The sequence below is a fragment of the Lepidochelys olivacea genome (assembly GCF_965140295.1).
Source record: "Lepidochelys olivacea isolate rLepOli2 genome assembly, chromosome: 6".
Lineage (NCBI taxonomy): Eukaryota > Metazoa > Chordata > Testudines > Cheloniidae > Lepidochelys > Lepidochelys olivacea.
Window position 1 is genome coordinate 10,451,038 of NC_140416.1, and position 23,084 is coordinate 10,474,121.

General features: G+C 48.5%; 1 protein-coding gene across 1 annotated transcript in view; it reads left to right on the forward strand.

Annotated features, from left to right (window-relative positions):
* Positions 1–14,024, forward strand: part of LOC311521436 (membrane-spanning 4-domains subfamily A member 4A-like) — a 31,492-nt gene extending 17,468 nt beyond the window's left edge. Inside the window, exons 2-8 of the mRNA XM_084629770.1 lie at positions 8,951–9,120; positions 9,533–9,650; positions 10,223–10,333; positions 10,896–10,952; positions 11,066–11,215; positions 12,718–12,840; positions 13,240–14,024. Coding sequence (XP_084485896.1) covers positions 9,591–9,650; positions 10,223–10,333; positions 10,896–10,952; positions 11,066–11,215; positions 12,718–12,840; positions 13,240–13,287 — 549 coding nt within the window. The 5' untranslated portion in view covers positions 8,951–9,120; positions 9,533–9,590 and the 3' untranslated portion in view covers positions 13,288–14,024. The remainder of the gene's footprint in view (positions 1–8,950; positions 9,121–9,532; positions 9,651–10,222; positions 10,334–10,895; positions 10,953–11,065; positions 11,216–12,717; positions 12,841–13,239) is intronic.
* Positions 14,025–23,084: the final 9,060 nt, after the last annotated feature.

The following is a 23,084-nucleotide window of genomic DNA, read 5'->3' on the forward strand; positions in this document are numbered from 1 at the left end:
GGCGGGGGGCGGGAGGGGTTGGAAGGCTGGAGAAAGCTTAAACAAACTGCTCCAGAAAGGAGCCTTCCAAAAATACTTGCTTTCAAAAACTAAAACAAAATCTTTCACTTTAAAATATTTGAATGAAATTTTTTTGTTAAAACAAAGAATTTCACTCATCCTTGTGACAAATGTTGATTCTTCATAAAATGGCCATAGTCTATCAGACCAATGGTCCATCGAGCCTGATATCCTGTCTTTCGACCGTGGCTGGTTCCAGATGCTTCAGAGGGAATGGATAGAATGGGGCGATTTATCAAGTGATCTATCTCCTGTTGTCCAGTCCCTGCTACTGGCAGTCAGAGGCTTAGGGACACCCAGAGCATGGGGTTGTCTGACCATCTTGGCTAATAGCCATTGATGGACCTGTCCTCCATGAATTTATCTAACTCAATTATACTTTTGGCCTTCACAACATCTCCTGGCAATGAATTTCACAGGTTTACTGTGTTGTGTGGAATACTTCCTTATGTTTTAAGCCTGCTGCCTATTAATTTCACAGGATGACCCCTGCTTCCTCTGTTATGTGAAGGGGTAAAGAACACTTTTTCTCCACAGCATTCATGATTTTGTAGACATCAATCACATACCCCCTTAGTTGTCTCTTTTCCAAGCTCAACGGTTCCAGTCTTTTGAATCTCTCTCTTCAATCCATTCTAATTTAATCTGTTCTCACAGAACCCTGCTGTCTCTGGGCATAGAATCATAGAATATCAGGGTTGGAAGGGACCTCAGGAGGTCATCTAGTCCAACCCCCTGCTCAAAGCAGGGCCAATGCCCAATTAAATCATCCCAGCCAGGGCTTTTGTCAAGCCTGACCTTAAAAACTTCTAAGGAAGGAGATTCTACCACCTCCCTAGGTAACGCATTCCAGTGTTTCACCACCCTCCTAGTGAAAAAGTTTTTCCTAATATCCAACCTAAACCTCTCCCACTGCAACTTGAGACCATTACTCCTTGTCCTGTCATCTTCTACCACTGAGAATAGTCTAGAACCATCCTCTTTGGAACCACCTCTCAGGTTGTTGAAAGTAGCTATCAAATCCCCCCTCATTCTTCTCTTCTGCAGACTAAACAATCCCAGTTCCCTCAGCCTCTCCTCATAAGTCGTGTGTTCCAGACCCCTAATCATTTTTGTTGCCCTGGATGGATGGATGATGCATGGATGCTGTCATAAATATAAAGGGAAGGCTAACCACCTTTAAATCCCTCCTGGCCAGAGGAAGAACCCTTTCACCTGTTAAGGGTTAAGAAGCTAAAGATAACCTTGCTGGCATCTGACCAAAATGACCAATGAGGAAAAAAGATACTTTCAAAGCTGGAGGTGGGGGGGGAACAAAGGTTTGTTTTTTTTTCTCTTTCTCTTTCTCTTGCCAGGACCAGACCAGGAATGCAGGTCGGAACTCCTGTAAAGGGTTAATAAGCAATCTAGTTAGATATGCATTAGATTCTGTTTTTGTTTAAATGGCTGATAAAATAAGTTGTGCTGGATGGAATGCATATTCCGGGTTTTGTGTCTTTTTGTAACTTAAGGTTTAGCTTAGAGGGATTCTCTATGTTTTGAATCTGGTTACCCTGTAAGATATTTACCATCCTGATTTTACAAAGGTGATGCTTTTATTTTTTTTCTTTTCTTTTCATTGTTCTTAAGATCCAAGGGTTTGGGTCTGTGTTCACCTATTCAAATTGGTGAGGATTTTTATCAAGCCTACCCCAGGAAAGAGGGTGTAGGGCTTGGGGGGATTTTGTGCGAAAGACGTTTCCAAGCAGGGTCTTTCCCGGTTATATTTGTTAGACGCTTGGTGGTGGCGGCAATAAAGTCCAGGGAGAAAAGGTAAAATAGTTTGTACCTTGGGGGTTTTAACCTAAGCTGGTAAAAATAAGCTTAGGGGTTTTTTCATGCAGGTCCCCATATCTGTACCCTAGAGTTCAAAGTGGGGAAGGAAATGCTGATTTCAAACAGGCACTAGTGCTCAAACCCTAAATGCAGCCCTAGAAGAGTGTTGATACATTGGAGGGGTTTCAGGGAAGAACCATGAAGATAGTTAAAGGACTGGAAAATGTGTTATAGGGACAGACTGGAGGAGCTCAATCTATTTAGTATAGGCCAGGGGTCGGCAACCTGAGGCACGCATGCCAAAGGCAGCATGTGAGCTGATTTTTACTGGCACGCTGCTGCCAGCCGGGGTCCTGGCTGCCGTCCCCACTTGGCCAGCTGTCTGCCTGCTGGTCTGGGATGATTCCCAGTGGCTGCGAAACTTTTGCAAGCGAAGGGCACTTTCATGGAACTCTGACTTGCTTTCCCCTGCCCTTAAGCACAAGAATACCAAGATGAGAGCAGCCTTCGCAGTTGACAAATGCATGGCAATAGCTCTGTGGAAGCTTGCAACACCAGACAGCTACTGGTCTGTTGGAAATCAATTTGGAGTGGGCAAATCTACTATGGGGGCTTCTGTGATGCAAGTAGCCAATGCTATCACTGAGCTGCTGATATCAAGGGTAGTGACTCAGGGAATCCCATTGCAGCAAAGCCATCCACTATGACCTGCACTTTTCCCAAACTGTGGTGGGCCATAGACAGAACCCATATCCTTATCTTGGTGCCAGAGCACCAAGGCAGTGAGTACATAAACTGAAAGGGGAACTTTTCAATGGTGCTGCAAGCACTGGTGGATAACAAGAAACATTTCACCAACATCAACGTGAGATGGCCAGGAAAGGTTCATGATGCTCACATCTTGAGGAACTGTGGTTGGTTTCAACAGCTGCAGCAAGGGACTTTCTTCACAGACCAGAAAATAACCGTTGGGCATGTTGAAATGCCTATAGTTCTCCTTGGGGACCCAGTCTACCCCTTAATGCCATGGCGCATGAAGCCGTACACAGGCAGCCTGGACAGTAGTCAGGAGCTGTTCAACTATAGGCTGAGCAAGTGCAGAATGGTGGTAGAATGTACATTTGGACATTTAAAGGGTTGCTGGCGCAGTTTACTGACTCGGTTAGACCTCAGCAAAACCAATATTTCCATTGTTATTACTGCTTGCTGTGTGCTCCACAATATCTGTGAGAGTAAGGGGGAGATGTTTATGGTGGGGTGGGAGGTTGAGGAAAATCACCTGGCCGCTGATTACGTACAGCCAGACACCAGGGCAGTTAGAAGAGCACAGGAGGGCATGGTGGGCATCAGAGAAGCTTTGAAAACCAGTTTCATGACTGGCCAGTGTGTGAAAGTTCTGTTCGTTTCTCCTTGATGAAACGCTCCCCCCTTGGTTCACTCTACTTCCCTGTAAGCTAAGCACCCTCCCCTCCCTTCAATCACCGCTTGCAGAGGCAATAGTCATTGTTGCTTCCCATTCATGCATACTTTATTAATTCATCACACAAATAGGGGGATAACTGCCAAGGTAGCTCGAGAGGGGTGGTGGAGGAGGGAAGGACAAGGCCACCCAGCACCTTAAAACCTATTGAATGTCAGCCTTCTCTTGCTTGGGCAATCCTCTGTGGTGGAGTGGCTGGGTGGCCGGAGGCCTTCCCCCACCACGTTCTTGGGTGTCTGGGTGAAGAGGCTATGGAACTTGGGGAGGAGGGCAGTTGGTTACACAGGGGCTGTAGCGGCAGTCTGTGGTCCTGCTGCCTTTCCTGCAGCTCAACCATACACTGGAGCATATGAGTTTGATCCTCCAGGAGCCTGAGTATTGACTCCTGCCTTCTTTCAGCAAGCTGACGCCACCTACCATCTTCAGCCCGCCACCTCTCCTTGCGGTCATATTGAGTTTTCCTGCACTCTGAGATTGTCTGCCTCTACGTATTTTGCTGTGCTCTGCCAGTGTGAGAGGACAGCATGAGGTCAGAGAACATTTCAGCGTGAGTGCGTTTTTTTCGCCTTCTAATCTTCGCTAGCCTCTGGGAAGGAGAAACATAAGCAGCTGGTGGAGGGGAAAAAAAGGGAGAGTGGTAGTTAAAAAGACATTTTATAGAACAATGGGTACATTTTTTCACGGTAAACCTTGCTGTTAACATTACACAGCACATGTGCTTTCATTACAAGGTCACATTTTGCCTCTTATTGAGGGTATGCCGGTTTGGTGTGAGAGATCACTCACACAGGGCTTGTAGGCAGCCATGATAAGCCACAGTCTTTTGGCTTCTTTAACCTTCATAACATGTGGGGATGGTGCCAAACAGCAGCACCCTCATTTCCCATACAAAGTAGCCTTTGGGTTACCCATTAAAAATGGGTTTGGCAATTTAAAAAGAGGGGCTGCGGTTTCTGGATTCACGTGCAGCAGAAACCCAGCTAACCCCCTCCGCCCCACCACATGCACCCAATTCTCTGGATGATGGCTTCACCCCTCCCCGCACTGTGTGGCTAACAGCGGGGAAGATTTCTGTTCAGCCACAGGCAAACAGCCCAGCAGGAACGGGCACCTCTGAATGTCCACTTACTAAAACCACCCTATTTCAACGAGGTGACCATGAATAATATCACTGTCCTGAGGGTAACACAGAGAGATAAAGAACAGATGTTGTTTGAATGCCAGCAAACACCGGGACCATACACTACAATGCTTTGTTCTGCAATGATTCCCGACTATGTGCTACTGGCCTGTGTGGTAAAGTGCCCTACCATGGAGGATGGAATGAGAAACCTTTTGCAAAGTCTTTGGGAGTACATCCAAGAGAGCTTTATGGAGATGTCCCTGGAGGATTTCCGCTCCATCCCCAGACACGTTAACAGACTTTTCCAGTAGCTGTACTGGCCACTAATGCAAGAGCAAATTAATCATTAAACATGCTTGCTTTTAAACCATGTATAATACTTACAAAGGTACACTCACCAGAGGTCCCTTCTCTGCCTTCAGGATCTGGGAGCCCACCTTGGGTGGGTTCAGGGTGTACTGGGTCAAGGTCCAGGGTGCTAAACAGTTCCTGGCTGTTGGGGAAACCGGTTTCTCCACTTGCTTGTTGTCAGCTATCTACAACCTCATCATCATCATCCTCTTCCTCGCCCCCAAAACCCGCTTCTTTGTTGTCTCCCACTCCTTCGATGGAGTCAAAGCACAGGGTTGGGGTAGTGGTGGCTGCACCCCCTAGAATGGCATGCAGCTCATCATAGATGTGGCATGTCTGGGGCTCTGAACTGGAGCAGCCGTTTGCCTCTCTTGTTTGTTTTTTTTTTGGTAGGCTTGCCTGAGCTCCTTAATTTTCATGCGGCACTGCTGCGGGTCCCTGTTATAGCCTCTATCCTTCATGCCATTGGAGATTTTTTCAAATATTTTGGCATTTCATCTTTTCAAATGGAGTTCTGCCAGCACAGATTCGTCTCCCCATACAGCAATCAGATCCCATACCTCCCGTTCGGTCCATGCTGGAGCTCTTCGGTGATTCTGGGACTGCATGGTCTCTGTGATGATGAGCTCTGCATGGTGACCTGTGCAAGTGAGCTCGCCATGCTGGCCAAACAGGAAATGAGATTCAAAAGTTCGCGAGCCTTTTCCTGTATACCTGGCCAGTGCATCTGAGTTGAGAGCGCTGTCCAGAGCAGTCACAACTGAGCACTCTGGGATAGCTCCCGGAGGCCAATACCGGTGAATTGCATCCACAGTACCGCAAATTCGACCCAGCAAGGCCGATTTCAGCGCTAATCCCCTCGTTGGGGGTGGAGTAAGGAAATAGATTTAAGAGCCCTTTAAGTCGAAAAAAAGGGCTTCGTCTTGTGGACGGGTGCAGGGTTAAATTGAGATAACGCTGCTAAATTTGACCTAAACTCGTAGTGTAGACCAGGCCTTAGAGTGAATAAATGAAGACTTGGCACAGCACTTCTGAAAGGTTGCCGACCCCTGGTATAGGCTATAGCTACTTAGCACAGCACTCTGTCCCCCTCTAGTGGTAGCTATGCCAACTAGAGCTTCTGTCTGCTACAGCTTTGGCTAAGAGCTGTCCCTTTTAGCTAGGGGCAGAAGAGGATCATGTATTAAGATCCAGAGGTCAAAGGTTCAATACTTGTTCCTGAGAACTGAACCCAGGGGGCATCAGTGTTACAATAATGTAAAGACAAATATTATAGAGTGACTTGATAGAATTCAAGTGCCCCAGGGGTCAGTCCTGGGACCGGTTTTGTTCAACATCTTTATTAATGATATGGATGATGGCATGGATTGCACCCTCAGCAAGTTCTCAGATGATACTAAACTGGTGGGGAGGGATAGCTCAGTGGTTTGAGCATTGGCCTGCTAAACTCAGGGTTGTGAATTGAATCCTTAAGGGAGGCCATTTAGGGATCTGAGGCAAAAATTGGGGATTGAGCAGGGGGTTGGACTAGATGATCTCCTGAGGTCCCTTCCAACCCTGATATTCTATGATAGGGTCCAGAGTAACCTAGACAAATTGGAGGATTGGCTCAAAAGAAATCTGATGAGGTTCAACAAGGACAAGTGCAGAGTCATGCACTTAGGATGGAAGAATCCCATGAACCGCTATAGGCTGGGGACTGACTGGCTAAGCAGCAGTTTGGCAGAAAAGGACCTAGAGATTACAGTGGATGAGAAGCTGGATATGAGTCAGCAGTGTGCCCTTGTTGCCGCTAATGGCATATTTGGATTCATTATTAAGAGTCATTGCCAGCAGATCGAGGGAACTGATTATTCCCCTCTATTCGGCACTGGTGAGGCCACATCTGGAGTACTGCATCCAGATTTGGTCCCCCCACTACAGAAAGGATGTGGACAAACTGGAGAGAGTCCAGAGGAGGGCAACGAAAATGATCAGGGGGCTGGGGCACATGACTTATGAGGAGAGGCTGGGGGAACTGGCTTATTTAGTCTACAGAAGAGAAGAGTGAGGGGGCATTTGATAGCAGCCTTCAACTACCTGAAGTGGGGGGGGGGTTTCAAAGAGGATGGAGCTTGGCTGTTCTCAGTGGTGGCAGATGACAGAACAAGGAGCAATGGTCTCAAGTTGCGGGGTGGAAGTCTAGGTTGGATATTAGGAAACACTATTTCACTAGGAGGGTGGTGAAGCACTGGAATGGGTTCCCTAGTAGGTGGTGGAATCTCCATCCTCAGAGGTTTTTAAGGCCTGGCTTGACAAAGGGATGATTTAGTTGGTGTTGGTTCTTCTTTGAGCAGGGGGTTGGACTAGATGACCTCCTGAGGTCTCTTCCAACCCTAATCTTCTATGATTCTATGAATCAGTACCTATATGGAGTACATAAACTTGAAAATTAAGGGCTCTTCAGTCTAGCAGACAAAGACTTACTTTCCAAGTGCTGTGGTGGATTCTCAATCACTAGCAAATTAAGTCAAGATTGGAAGTTTTTCCTAAGGATCAGTGCAATAAAAAAGATGGAGAAAAGTTGTTCTCTGTTGCCACAGAGGGCAGGACAAGAGGCAATGGGTTCAAACTAGAGCAGATTTAGATTAAACCTCAGGCAGAGCTTCCTAACTGTAAGAACAGTAGGACAATGGAACAGACTGTCTAGGGAGGTCGCGGAAGCTCCTTCACTGGAGGTTTTCAAAAACAGACATATGGCTGTCCAGCCTTGGAGGGCTTAGACACAACAAATCCTGCTTCTTGGTAGGGTGTTAGACTAGGTGGCCCTCCTTGTGGTCCCTTCTAACCCTGTGGTTCTATGATCTGTGCTAATTCAAACAGTAATGAATTCAGGGCAGCCCTGTGGCCTGTGCTAAGCAGGATGTCAGACTAGCTGATCACAGATGTCTCTTCTGGCCTTGGAATCTACTCTAGGTGGATGGTGTTGGCAGTAACTGAGAGAGTTGGTGTCTCTCTCTTACACGGTAATGTCTGCAGTGAATTGTATGTGGGTCTGTGATCCAGCCATCCCTACTCCAAGCCCCAGCACTGATTGTTCTAGGAGTGGTGGGAGGGAATGATGATTGCTGGTGAGGTGCAGGGAGGTAGCTGTGTACTAGCAGAATTGGTAGTCTCCTGGCCACAAAACCAAACCCACAAGGTTTACTGTTTGTGCATGGCTGATAGGATTGCTCCCAGAGAGAAGCCTTCTAAATCAACAGGCACTTGCATCAGCTTCCCCCAGTTGGGTCCTCTGCCTGGCCTGGAGGGGGCAAGGGCTGGGATTGCAACAGGTTGGTGGGGGGCTCTTGGAAGGGCATAGAGAAATGTTGCTGTCTATTGGGAAGTGAGGAGGCTGCTTGGGGCCAGAGTGTTTGTCTACCTGGGAGATGTGTTGGGTGAGGGCAGATGCAGAAAACAGCCTTGTGATTAGGCTGAGTGTGTGTGTGGGGGGGGGGGGGGCTGTGGCATGGGAACAATGCCAGCCCCTGCCCCCTCAGTAGATAATTATCACCCTGCGTGTGACTGCCTGAAAAACTGTCCCAGAGGGGTGAAGGCTGTGTGTGGGGAGAAGGATACCTGCCTTGGTGGGAAGACAGAGTGTTGTGTGGGTTCAATTGGGAGAGCTAGGGATGGGGTGGGGGGAGATGTGTGTACATCCTGGAGGAGATTGGGGCTGGGGGCAGCTCTCCAGGAATGGCTGGTGGTTGTGATAATCTCTCCCTGAGGGCCGAAGGGTAGTGGAGTGGGTGGGGGAGAGGGGTAATCTCCCTGTCGTGGCCATCTTGGTGTACGTCTCTTTTCCTGGTGGCCCTTCCCAACATATTCACGTTTCCAGAACGGCAGATCCCCTCAACCACCCTGCAGCCACTCATTCCCATCCCCTGGAGCCACCCAGCCCCACAGGCAGCTGCATGGCTTGGCCCCCAGATGGGCCATGCCCCTTGGCTCCTGAGGCACTGTGACCTTCCCTGGGCTGGATGGGAGCTGACAGGCCCCTTCCCGCCTCCGGCTCCCCACGCAGGGGGAGAGCAGGAGCACAGTGACTGTGCAGGGCAGCCTGTGCTGAGTTGTGCTGAAAGCTCCTTCTCTGTGCTAAGCATCCGGCAGCCCCACAGGAGGTTGGGACACTTCCTGGCAGGCCTCCAAGGAGACACAAGGGATCAGATCAGTCTGGGGGGAGCAGCAGGAGAACCAGGCGTAAAGCTGGTGATTGGAACCCACACTGTGAGCCTGGAGCCCACCTCAGTGTCAGGACAGAGAGACCCAGGTGAGTGTGGAGAGGGAGGTGTGTGTGTGTGTTGGGGGCATCAATGGGGAGGGCAGTAGATGGGATGAGGGGTTTGGGGGCTGGATCACTAAAAGAAGGGGTGACTGGCCTCAGGGGGGTGAAGGACCCCCTGGGACAGGACAGGACCCCTGGCCCTCATTCCCCCTGACCAGAGGAGTCTCTCATCCTGGGACACCTAAATCTGTGCCCCTATCATAGTCCCCTCTGCTTCCAACTTGTCTCCTAGCTAGAGACCAGCCTGTTCGCCCTCCCTTGGGGCTTTACCAACAGGGACCAGGCAGATACTCCTGGGGTGCCTCTCTCATAAGGGGGCTGCATTGGCTGGGGTGGGGGAGATGTGTCTGCTCCATGTCCTCCTCAGATTGACATTACCCCATTACCCCCTTCACAGGCTCGTTTGCAGGAGTCCACTCGGGGATTGTTCCGTGTCACCACGCCCGGGGGCCACCATGCCAGAGCTGGAATCCCTGCAACACAGCTTCCTCGGGGTGCAGCCCAGAGTCTTTGGGGTGAGGCCTTTCCCAGGGAGACACAGAGCTGGGGCTTCCCTCCCATGTCTCCTGCCTTGGTCTCCTTGATGTTCCCTCAACCAACAGCTGGGGCAGAGCTCCCAGACCTGGCTCTGTGGGCAGTGGGGACCCAGCTCTTTTGCCATCCCTTAGAGATGAGGGTGGCGCCCTGGGGGATGTGGAGAAGGTGGGTGGGGATCCAGCAGTGCCACTACCTGCTCTGGGAATAAGGAGAGGCCAGGCTTCTCCCGGGCCTGCTCCTCTGCTGCCAGGATTCCAATCACCCACCTAAGGGTCCTGAGTAGCCCTATGGGCTCTGCACTGGCCCATAGGGCTACTTGGGATCCCTTCTGATAAGGCTTGAAACTCAGAAGAGTGGGGGCAAGCAAATGCCCATGTGGTTTATCAGCACCCCGCCCACCCCAGCCCTGATGCCTGGCTCAGCAAGGCTGGCTTGTGCTCCCTGCATTCCAAGGGATGGCATCCCTGCACGCTGGTATCTGACTGGCACCCGTAGTGACTGTGATGCTCCCAGCCCCCTTGCCAATGGCTGTAGCATCTCTCATTGCCAGGCGGTGCTAGTGGTGGTGGGGCTGCTGCAGGTGGCCTTTGGAACCCTCTTCGCCATCGACAACTGCGCTTACGCGGATAGTGTCGGCATCCACTTCTTCCCAGGAATCCTGGTAAGAGAATGAGTTGTCTCAAAAAGAACAGGAGGACTTGTAGCACCTTAGAGACCAACCAATTTATTAGAGCATGAGCTTTCATGGGCTACAGCCCACTTCATCAGATGCATAGAATGGAACATATAGTAAGAATATATATATATATATATATACACAGAGAAGGTGGAAGTTGCCATACAAACTGTAAGAGGCTAATTAATTAAGATGAGCTATTATCAGCAGGAGAAAAAAACTTTTGTAGTGATAATCAAGATGGCCCATTTAGACGGTGAACAAGAAGGTGTGAGGATACTTAACTTAGGGAAATAGATTCAATATGTTGTCTCAGCTGCCCCTGCTGGCCCACCCACACACCCTTCAGTGCCCTTCAATCCTGACCTATAGCCCCCCTGCCCTGGGCTCCCCACATGCAGAACTCTGGTGCCTCTCAATCCCAGTCCTGCACCTCCTGCAGCTCTGCGGAGGCCCTGCAGTGCCAGCCCTGCTTTCCTAGTGCTGAGTACCCGTCTCTCCCACAAAGCCCTGACTGTTACTCCTTGTGCTCTGACTCTTTCCCTAGTTATTCTTGGCTGGCAGCATTGCCATCGCTGCTGACAGAGCACCTAGCATGGCCCTGGTGAGTGATCAATCCTGTTCCTCTGTATCTCTTTCTTTCTCCTTCCCCGCGCCACTCCCTTAGGCACCATGTTGATCCATAGCAGCATTGCCCATAGTTCTGCTGTCTTCCAGGTGAAGGCCTGTCTGGTGATCCAGATTATTGCTGCAACTGTTGTCATGGTGATCAACTTCCTCTACATGAGGGACCTGCTCTCCTATCTCAGTTTTGCCTGTGACCTCCAGGACCAACTCCAGAACTGCCGTGTGCACGATCAGATCCTGGTGGGTTCCCCCCCCGACCCCGTGTCTAGCCCTGCCTTGTTTTGGGAGGCCATTGACTGTTTTCTGGGGGAGATATATGATCCTGGGGGATTCAGTCTCCATCTTCTTTTATGCCTGGGCTTCCACTCCACCCCCTCAGTTGCTATAGATCTGAAGGCCAGGGTGGACTATTGTGATCATCTACTCTGACCACCCGCATAGCATGGGCCAGAGAATGTCATGTCTTAAGTTTTTCTCTCACCCCATTACTGTAGTATCTGAACACCTTACATGCTTTAATGTATGGATCCTGGGAGACAGGGCTGTGCTATTATCTCCATCTTACAGATGGGAAAGGCAAACTCTCACCACGCCTAAATACTCATGAGGATCTGGGCCTAAGTGACTTGCCGTAGATCACACAGGACATGGATGTCAGAGCCAGGGATGGTTGGACCACCCTTCCTCTCCCAATAATTGGACTTTACCCAATAATTTCTGCCCAGCTGAACCCAATACCTTGTGGGTTGAATTGCAGCACCTATCTTAGAGATCTAGTCTCAATTTAAGAATTCCAACTGGATTTCAGCCAATGGGAAGCCGTCGCAGTGGTCCAGTGTTCCAAGATAGGAGCCCACCACCACTAAAGCCCCCACTGGATATCTTTGGGGAATTCTGAGGGTTTTGTTTTTTCAAAATCCTGCTCAATTCTCCTTTTCCTCCCACCCCACCCCAGTTTGTATTGGAAAATCTGTGGGATAGTCCCTCGATTCCCCCTGACATGAATAGGATGGTTGGTGTTTGTATTGGAGGTTACTAGAAATCAAGTTGACTTTTATTTGTCTGATCATTCTGAGTTTTCAAACAATTCTACTGACTTTATGCAATGTGCCTCTGAAGCTGCATGTCTAAATTAGTGCAATCTGGGACTCAGGGGAGCTGGATTGAAGAAACCTTATGGTTAAGGCACTGATCTGGAAGCCAGGAGTTCTGGGTTGAGTTCCTCAGTCTGCCACAAACTTTCTGTATGACCTTGGACAAGTCACTTCATCTCTCGTTGTCTCAGTTCCCCATCTATAAAATGGGGATAACAGTCCTTCTGGTCTCCCAGCTTTTGCCTGTCATGACTATTTAGACTGTAAGATCTCTGGGACACAGATCATCTCTTACAATCTACTCTTAGGACAATGGGATCCCAAGCTTATAGGTCCTACTGTAATATTAAATTATAATCGTAGTCTGGTAAAGTGCCCGGCACATATTAGGTGCTGCATAACTAATAAATGAATGATGACTATTAAATATTCACACAGTGTAGAATTTCTATGGTGTACATTTCCTATAGTCCCTGGCATCACTTACAAGGGGGCTGGATGAAGCTCTTAAGAAGATATTGCAGCAGTATAAGCGACCATCCTCCACAGACTGCCTGTGGGGATGGATGTAGTTGTACACTCTAGTTTCTATGCTGGTTTCCAGGGATATGTCTGTCTGTAACTCTCTGTCCCTGGTCTGTTCTCTAGATCTACTGCACGGGCATGCGGGGCATTGCACTGTTCACAGCGACTCTGGGGTTGTGCCTCACTGTTTCTCTGGCAGCGTTTGGATGCAAAGCTGTCTGTTACCAGAACTCTGAAGATGATGCGGTAATTAAACAGCAGCTGAATAGGGGAGAAGGGGAAGAGAGAGAGAATAGGAAAATGGGATTTTTATTTTAACAAAATAGCTATAACTACAGACACATACAGCTCCAGTTTCAGCTTTGTCTGTCTTGCTGACTGCAGGTTACGCGTTGCTGGAACTTTATACAGCATGGACACCTAGTGGCTGAGTAATACAGTATACATAAATTATATCATTACACAGACGGTGGGTGAGAATGGAGGAAGGACTGGGGTGAAGTTCCCAGGTACATTGCCTTTTCATAGCAGGGCAATCAGGATAGGTGGGTGCTGGGAGGAAGCAGGATGGCGGCCTGGGGGTTGGGTTTCATCACTGCTGTACTTATGGATTATTCAGCACGCTGTGTTTCATTTCTTTTCCAGCCCATTGTTGTCCTTAGCTCTCATGAGGTAAAAGCAGATCCTGAGTGAGAGGGGCCCTCTTCATGCCACCAGCCTGAGTGACATCATCAGACAGCTCCCCCAATGGAGATCCCAGTGGTTTCCCTGCCCTGAGCAAGTGCTGCTTCACTTGTGAGCAATAACCCATGGCAAGGGGAGGGGCCAAGTACCCAAGCAGTGCAGGATGCTGTGCCAAGGGGCAAAGCCAGGCAGACTTTCTCCTTAGTAGAGATTGGCAGATTTCCCACCTTCCCCTGCCACAGTGACCATTCCCAATGGCTTCTCCACCCAGCTGGCAAACGGCCTGGATTCTCCCCTGGTCAATAAATGGCCTCTATTTCCTCACCTGGGTACAATTAAAAACTGTACCCAGCTAGGCAAAAATACAGTCCACTGGCCAAACAGATCAGAACACTTCCATGCCCCTAGGCCACTCAGCTCCAAAGGAGTGAGAAAGGATGGGGTTATCCACCAGAACAAAGCCACTGGGCCATTTGCAGCCCTGGCCTAGGGAGATGCCCCAACATTGACTCCAAAGGGAGTCTGCACCCATTTACACCCGGACTGAATTTGACCTGTTTTGTCACCACGTTACATGATGGTACATTATCCCCCAATGGGACCTGTTAATATAGGGCAGTACCATCAAAAGTGGGTGTATGCAGGGATAATAGAGCTGCTGGTGCTTGGTGAGTGTGTCTTCAGGGACAGACATGGGCATCAACTTGACCTGGGTTATTGCTGATCTAAAATGTCTCTTGCTTTCATTTTTTAAACAAATTAAACATTTAATTAAATCCCAGAGTTCCTTCTATTTCTGGTGTATCAGGAAAATGATCTTCCATGAATGCAGTGCTTCCCATCCTGATGGATGCCAGAGTCCTGACTTCAGAATGGTTCTATACACTAGAGCTGAGCAATCATTGGAATTTCCATCCCATAGGAAGTTCTGACATTTAGATGCTTGTTTCCATCTAAATCAGGACAAAATATTAATTCTTCACTGAACACAAAGTTCTGAAAATTTTTAATTCAGAAATGTCTAAACATTCCTTTTGCCATTTGCTATTGAAATGTTTTGAGATACTTCAGTATTTACAGCATATACCTTAGCTGCTGTAGTGCCTCATGGGAGTTATAGTTTGGAAGCATGATGCCCTCCATCTTCTTTATGGGCTTTGTTCTCTTGCTGGACTACATTTTCCATTATGCATCATGCAGCTTGGTTAGAGGGGAGGCTGAGTGGCATCATCTTTGAAAACTCATGGTGATCGGGGGAGGTCCCAGACGACTGGAAAAAGGCTAATGTAGTGCCCATCGTTAAAAAAGGGAAGAAGGAGGATCCTGGGAACTACAGGTCAGTCAGCCTCACCTCAGTCCCTGGAAAAATCATGGAGCAGGTCCTCAAGGAATCAATTCTGAAGCACTTAGAGGAGAGGATAGTGATCAGGAACAGTCAGCATGGATTCACCAAGGGCAAGTGATGACTTGGCCTGACTAATCTAATTGCCTTCTGTGATGAGATAACTGGCTCTGTGAATGAGGGGAAAGCAGTGGACGTGTTGTTCCTTGACTTTAGCAAAGCTTTTGACATGGTCTCCCACAGTATTCTTGCCAGCAAGTTAAAGTATGGACTGGATGAATGGACTATAAAGTGGATAGAAAGCTGTTTAGATTGTCAGGCTTAATGGGTAGTGATCAATGGCTCCATGTCTAGTTGGCAGCCGGTATCAAGCGGAGTGCCCCAAGGGTCAGTCCTGGGGCCGGTTTTGTCCAATATCTTTATTAATGATCTGGAGGATGGTGTGGATTGCACGCTCTGCAAGTTTGCAGATGATAATAAACTGGGAGGAGAGGTAGATACGCTGGAGGGTAGGGATAGGATACAGAGGGCCCTAGACAAATTAGAGGATTGGGCCAAAAGAAATCTGATGAGGTTCAACAAGGACAAGTGCAGAGTCCTGCACTTAGGATGGAAGAATCCCATGCACCGCTGCAGACTAGAGACAGAATGGCTAGGCAACAGTTCTGCAGAAAAGGACCTAGGGGTGACAGTGGACGAGAAGCTGGATATGAGTCAACAGTGTGTCCTTGTTGCCAAGAAGGCCAATGGCATTTTGGGATGTATAAGTAGAGGCATTGCCAGCAGAGCGAGGGATGTGATCGTTCCCCTTTGTTCGACATTGGTGAGGCCTCATCTGGAATACCATGTCCAGTTTTGGGCCCCACACTACAAGAAGGATGTGAAAAAATTGGAAAACATCCAGCGGAGGGCAACAAAAATGATTAGGGGGCTGGAGCACATGACTTATGAGGAGAGGCTGAGGGAACTGGGATTGTTTAGTCTGCGGAAGAGAAGAATGAGGGGGGATTTGATAGCTGCTTTCAACTACCTGAAAGGGGGTTCTAAAGAGGATGGATCTAGACTGTTCTCAGTGGTCATTCTCTTTAGTCCTGCCGACAGTCGTATTTTACCGTCTTCTGGCGAGCAGCCAGGAGATGAGAATGGCTAGCAGTCCTACTGCACCGTCTGCTGCGAGCCAAGTTGTAAAAGACAGATGGAGTGGATCAAAACAAGAAATAGACCATATTTGTTTTGTACTCATTTGCTCCCCCTCCCTTCCTCCCTCCATGAAATCAACGGCCGACAATTGTTTTGGTGAGGTCTGTCAGGGGCACCTTGAAAAATTTAATGGAGATTCAGTCCTGCCTGGAATACGAGAGGGCGGGATAGCCCAGTGGGTTGAACATTGGCCTACTAAACCCAGGGTTTTGAGTTCAAGCCTTGAGGGGGCCATTCTGGGTGACAGTTTTTTTGTTTCTCCTTGATGTAAAGCCACCCCCTTTGTTGATTTTCATTCCCTGTAAGCCAACCCTGTAAGCCATGTCGTCGGTCGCCCCTCCCTCCGTCAGAGCAACGGCAGACAATCGTTCTGCGCCTTTTTCCTTGAAGACGCTATACCACGGTAAACATGGAGCCCGCTCAGATCACTTTGGCAATTAGGAGCACATTAAACACCATGCGCATTATCCAGCAGTATATGCAGCACCAGAACCTGCCAAACCACAACTGAGCGAGTAGGGAATGTCAGGGTGGAGACGAGAGGGATGAGGACACGGACACAGACTTCTCTCAAAACAAGGGCTCTGGCATTGTGGGCATCATAGTGCTAATGGGGAAGGTTCATGCCATGGAATGCTGACTCTGGGCCTGGGAAACAAGCACAGACTGGTGGGACTGCATAGTGTTGCAGGTCTGGGACGATTCCCAGTAGCTGCAAAAATTTTGTGTGCGTAAGGGCACTTTCATGGAACTTTGTGACTTGCTTTCCCCTGCCCTGAAGCACCAGAATACCAAGATGAGAGCAGCCCTCATAGTTGACAAGTGAGTGGCAATAGCCCTGTGGAGGCTTGCAATGCCGGACAGCTACTGGTCAGTTGGGAATCAATTTGGAGTGGGCAAATCTACTGTAGGGGTTGCTGTGATGCAAGTAGCCAACTCAATCAAAGATCTGCTGATATCAAGGGTAGCGAGTCTGGGAAATGTGCAGGCCATAGTGGATGGATTTGCTGCAATGGGATTCCATAACTGTGGTGGGGCCATAGACGGAACCCATATCCCTATCTTGGAACTGGAGCACCAAGGCAGCGAGTACATAAACCAAAAGGGGTACTTTTCTATGGTGCTGCAAGCACTGGTGGATCACAAGGGACGTTTCACCAGCATCAACGTGGGATGGCCGGGAAAGGTACATGGTGCTCGCATCTTCAGGAACTCTGATCTGTTTCAAAAGCTGCAGGAAGGGACTTTCTTCCCAGACCAGAAAATAACCATTGCAGATGTTGAAATGCCTGTAGTTCTCCTTGGGGACCCAGCCTACCCCTTAATGCCATGGCTCATGAAGCCATACACAGGCAGCCTGGACAGTAGTCAGAAGCTGTTCAACTACAGGCTGAGCAAGTGCAGAATGGTGGTAGAATGTGCATTTGGATGTTTAAAAGCACGCTGGCGCAGTTTACTGACTCGGTTAGACCTCAGCGACACCAATATTCCCATTGTTATTGCTGCTTGTTGTGCGCTCCACAATATCTGTGAGTGTAAGGCGGAGACGTTTATGGCAGGGTGGGAGGTTGAGCTAAATCGCCTGGCAGCTGGTTACGCGCAGCCAGACACCAGGGCAGTTAGAAGAGCACAGGAGGGTGCAGTGCGCATCAGAGAAGCTTTGAAAACCAGGTTCATGACTGGCCAGGCTATGGTGTGAAAGTTCTGTTTGTTTCTCCTTGATGATCCCCCCCCCCATTGGTTCACTCTACTTCCAATTAAGCTAACCCCCCCCCCCTTCGATCACCACTTGCAGAGGCAATAAAGTCATTGTTGCTTCACATTCATGCGTTCTTTATTAATTCATCACACAAATAGGGGAATAACTGCCAAGGTAGCCCGGGAGGGGTGGTGGAGAAGGGAAGCACCGGGTGGGGATGGAGGAGGGAAGGAGAAGGCCACAGAGCACTTTAAAACTTATTGATTGCCAGCCTTTTGTTGCTTTGGCAATCCTCTGGGGTGGAGTGGCTGGGTGGCCGGAGACCCCCACCGTGTTCTTGGGCGTCTGGATAAGGAGGCTATGGAACTTGGGGAGGAGGGTGGTTGGTTACACAGGAGCTGTCGCGGTGGTCTGTGCTCCAGCTGCCTTTTCTGGAGCTCAACCATACGCTGGAGCATATTAGTTTGACCCTCCAGCAGCATCAGCATTGAATGCTGCCTCCTCTCATCACGCTGCCGCCACCTATCATCTTCAGCCCGCCACTTCTGCTTGCATTCATTTTGTGCTTTCCTGCACTATGACATTGTCTGCCTCCATGCATTCGTCTGTGCTTTGTCAGTGTGGGAGGACAGCATAAGGTCAGAGAACATTTCATCGCGAGTGCGTTTTTTTCGCCTACTAATCTTCGCTAGCCTCTGGGAAGGAGAAGATCCTGTGATCCTTGAAACACATGCATCTGGTGGAGGGAAAAAAAGGGACAGTGGTGTTTAAAAAGACATATTTTATAGAATAATGGGTACACTCTTTCTTTCACGGTAAACCTTGCTGTTAACATTACATACATAGCACATGTGCTTTCATTACAAAGTCACATTTTGCCTCCCCCCACCGCATGGCTAACCCCTCCCTCCTCTTCCTTCCCCCCACTGTATGGCTAACAGCAGGGAACATTTCAGTTCAGCCAGAGGCAAACAGCCCAGCAGGAACGGGCACCTCTGAATGTCCCCTTAAGAAAAACACCCTATTTCAACCAGGTGACCATGAATGATATTACTCTCCTAAGGATAACATAGGAGTAAAATGTCCTACCATGGTGGATGGAATAAGGCTGCCCTCCCCAGAAACCTTTTGCAAAGGCTTTGGGAGTACATCCAGGAGAGCTTTATGGAGATGTCACTGGAGGATTTCCCCTCCATCCCCAGACATGTTAACAGACTTTTCCAGTAGCTATACTGGCCGTGAATTCCAGGGCAAATTAATCATGAAACATGCTTGCTTTTAAACCATGTATACTATTTAAAAAGGTACACTCACCAGAGGTCCCTTCTCCACCTGGCGGGTCCGGGAGGCAGCCTTGGGTGGGTTCGGGGGGTACTGGCTCCAGGTCCAGGGTGAGAAACAGTTCCTAGCTGTCAGAAAAACCAGTTTCTCCGCTTGCTTGCTGTGAGCTATCTACAACCTCATCATCATCATCTTCCTTGTCCCTAAAACCTGCTTCCATGTTGTCTCCATCTCCATTGATGGAGTCAAAGCACAGGGTTGGGGTAGTGGTGGCTGAACCCCCTAAAATGGCATGCAGCTCATCATAGAAGCCAAATGTTTGGGGCTCTGACCCGGTGCGGCCGTTTGCCTCTCTGGTTTTCTGGTAGGCTTGCCTCAGCTCCTTAAGTTTCACATGGCACTGCTTTGGGTTCCTGTTATGGCCTCTATCCTTCATGCCCTGGGAGATTTTGGCAAATGTTTTGGAATTTCGAAAACTGGAATGTAGTTCTGATAGCATGGATTCCTCTCCCCATACAGTGATCAGATCCCGTACCTCCCGTTCGGTCCATGCTGGAGCTCTTTTGCGATTCTGGGACTCCATCATAGTCACCCCTGCTGATGAGCTCTGCACTCACCTGCAGCTTGCCACGCTGGCCAAACAGGAAATGAGATTCAAAAGTTCGTGGGCCTCTTCCTGTCTACCTGGCCAGTGCATCTGAGTTGAGAGTGCTGTCCAGAGCGGTCACAATGGAGCATTCTGGGATAGCTCCCCGAGGCCAATACTGGCGAATTGCGTCCACACTACCCCAAATTTGACCAGACAAGGCCAATTTCAGCGCTAATCCCCTTGTCAGGGGGTGGAGTAAAGAAATAGATTTTAAGAGCCCTTTAAGTAAAAAGAAAGGGCTTCGTCATGTGGACGGGTGCAGGGTTAAATCGATTTAACGCTGCTAAATTCGACCTCAACTCCTAGTGTAGACCAGGGCTTAGTCCTGTTTCTAAGAAGACTAGATCAAAGCAAACTAACCAATCAATGCCTGGAAGCTGACACTATTTTTTGTTGCATGAACACAGCATGAAATGTTTTTTTTAAAACCGAGATTGGGCTATCACTGATACAATCTTGTCATGGTAAAATTAAGCATCTGTACCAATGGCATATTACAGATGCTGAGTTTTGCATTCAGTCAGGAAGTGCCAGAGATTTAGGCCTTGGCTACACTTGCAAGTTAGAGTGCATTAAATCAGCCCCAGGCGCCCTAACTCCTGAGGTGCCCACAATGGCAAGGCACTTAGAGTGCCTGGATTCTGCAGCTGGAGCGCATCTGGTAATCCACCTACATGACAAGCATAGAGCTTTCTGTGCCCAGGCTGGAGCACCGGGGTATTAGTATGGTGATGTGTTGCATTTCTGTGCTGTGATTGGCCTCCGGAAATGTCCCATAATCCACTGAAGTCAAGTGACCACTCTGGTCATTGTTTTGAACATGGTACAGAACCAACTCCCACAGGGGATCACTCCAAAACCTTCCTCCTCAGAAAAGCTTTTCCAGCTGTGAAGGGATAAATACCCCATCTTGGCTTTGAAAGGGTTAATTGGCATGAGGATAATTAACTCATCTACCTGCCCCTGTAGGCCTAATTAAAGATGGAGCCCAGCTGGAGAAGAAGCTGCAAAGTGGTGACTATAAAGAAAGGAAGCACAGATTAGGAGGAGGCTGCTGGGGCAGAGGGAAAGAATGTCCAGTCCCTCTCTGGGGATGGGTGACTAGGGAGATGAGGAAGGTCAAGGGGGAAGCCCAGGGGGAGAGTGAGGTAGCACTGGCATCCTTTTCTGAGTAGAGAAGTCGGGTAAGAGGCTGGCAGAGGCAGGCTGTGGTGGTGAGCCCTGATAATAGGGCAGGCTCTGAACGTCCAGGGAGAGAACCCTGGAGCATTTCAACAGAGGAAGAGACACAAGGTCAAGCCTAGGGAGGGCAGAAGCGGGTTTACATTTGTCTTTTGGTTTGGGATTTTGGTGGGGGAGGGTCCTGAGAGAAGGGTGAACTTCAAGAGGTGGGGGTGTTATGCTTATAAGAAGCACATGGAATCTTTTTAAAGGGGATAAGGTAATATGCCACATTTATTGAGAGTACAATTTAAGCATTGAAATCAGCATATGCTTCCACACACACTCCAAAAGATTCTGCAGCTGGATCTTAAAGTTACCAGTCCTTGGGGTTGCTCGGTCAGTTCCAGTGGCCAGCTGAAACTGCACACAAGGGAGGGAAGCGGGGCCTCTGTCGAATGTGTTCGAAGCTCTGATGTTGATGCAGAACGAACCCAAAGTCCCATAGCAATACACACTTCTTTTATAGTGATAAGTTCCCATACAAGTCTATCGACCTTGCTGTGTCATACCGGAACTGTCAATCACGAGGTATTCAAAGTTGCTCTTAATTAGTATTATTTTGAGTTGTTACCGGGAGGTTCTGCAGCTGTTTCTTATCTCGTCCCTTTGGCTCAACTCCTTACCTCCTGCTTGGAGTGTGTGCCTTTGCTTGAGGGTCGTCAATCTGCCATCTGGGTGATTGATAATAAAGATGGTGCCTCTTGACTCCTCCACTCCCTTCTTGACCATCCAGCCTAGTTGTCCTTTCTCAGTTAATTACCATACATTCTTCACTCACACCAAACAGTAAATAAGGCAATTACAGCCATAAAACTCCTATCCTTCTAAGAACAAATGTTAACAAAATCAGCAAAGAATAAACTCAGAACAATTTCTTTTTACTAATTCAAGGCTACAATTTCTTCTTACTAATTCAAAGCTAGCAAAATGAAGTATATGGCAAAATAAGCAAAATGGAGTACAATTTTACTTTAGACAATTTCTTCCCATTAGGCTTTTGGCCTACGGGGGCAGGAGAAGGCCTGGAAAAGAGGCTACTCTAGGAAGAACTCCAGGCAGGTAGCAACAAGGAGCCTGAGGGAGCAGACCTTGGGAGGATGAAGGTTGTGTGACATGCCTTGACATTAGAGGGTAAGGAGTTTTGAGAGCTCTGACATAAGGACCATGGGGCCCACAGCAAACTCAAGGAGTGGGAATATTAGTTTTTGGACTTTGTTAAACGTGACCTCATTGAGTTGTGAGAAGATATGAACCACAGTGGGACTGAAGCAACCATGGACATGGGGTGCTAGAAACAAAAGACCTGCTACACCATGCCCACCCATGAGGGGGTGCACCTGCTGTGAGTCAAGTCTTGTACACTGACATAAGAATGATGCTTGTCCAACAATCAACCCCACCCCCACCTCAAGCAGAGTTTGGACCCTCTCAAGCGAGCAGTGCCAAATTCTGTTTCTCTCTGGCCATGTGATGGGAACTTGCCAATCCTGGTGATGATGCAGAACCCAATAGGCTCTGTGCCAGCTCAGGTCGGCCAGTGGGCCTCACATGGCAGGAGTGAGGTTAAAGCCTAACCCATCAGTGGGAGTATGTAGCAGGCATATGTGCTTTTGGGAAGTGGGGGTTACACCCCTACAAAATCTATGGCTGGAAAGGGCTTTGCAGTAGAGCCCTGTGAATAATCTACTTTGTGGGGTACCAAAATGTTGCGGGCGGGGGATTCACTTTTCATTGAACCACAACAAAAATAATTTCAACATTTTTGGCAAACCATAAAGTCAAGAAAAATATCATTTAGAGTTGAGTGGAAAGTTTCATATAACCAATGTTGTTTCATCTTTGAGCTATTATTTTTTAAGGGTTTCTTAATTTTTTAAAAAGGAGACCAGTTCAGTTTTAAATGAAAAGGTGTGTTGAATCAATAAGTCTGGTTTTGAAAATGTCAAGTTGAAACCTTTCAATTTTTGTTCGGAAATTTTTAGGGTTTTTTCCCCCTCTGATTTGGAGAATTCAACACAAATTTGCAAAATATTTCAGTTGATCTGAATCTGCATTTTTCACCAGAAGAAGGTTCAGGCCAAATATTTCACCTCACTCTCCTTTCCAGGAGAGGGAAAGCTGCCCCTGCATTGGGTCTAAGGCCGGAGGAAGTCTCCTGAAGGAGGAATGGGCGAGATGGGGACTGTGGATGGGTCACTCCCATGACTCCTGGGGGAGACTGATGTGCTAAGTATCTACAGATCCTTGAGCGAGGATGGGGGTGGGGAAGCAGACCAAGCCCGATGTTGAAAGTCCCTTGTTTGCGGTAAGCATCTGGCAGCCCTGTGGGAGGTTGGGACATTTCCTGGAAGGGGTGTCCTGGCTGTAATGTGACAAGGAGGATCGGATTGGTCTGGCAGGGGAGTGGCAGG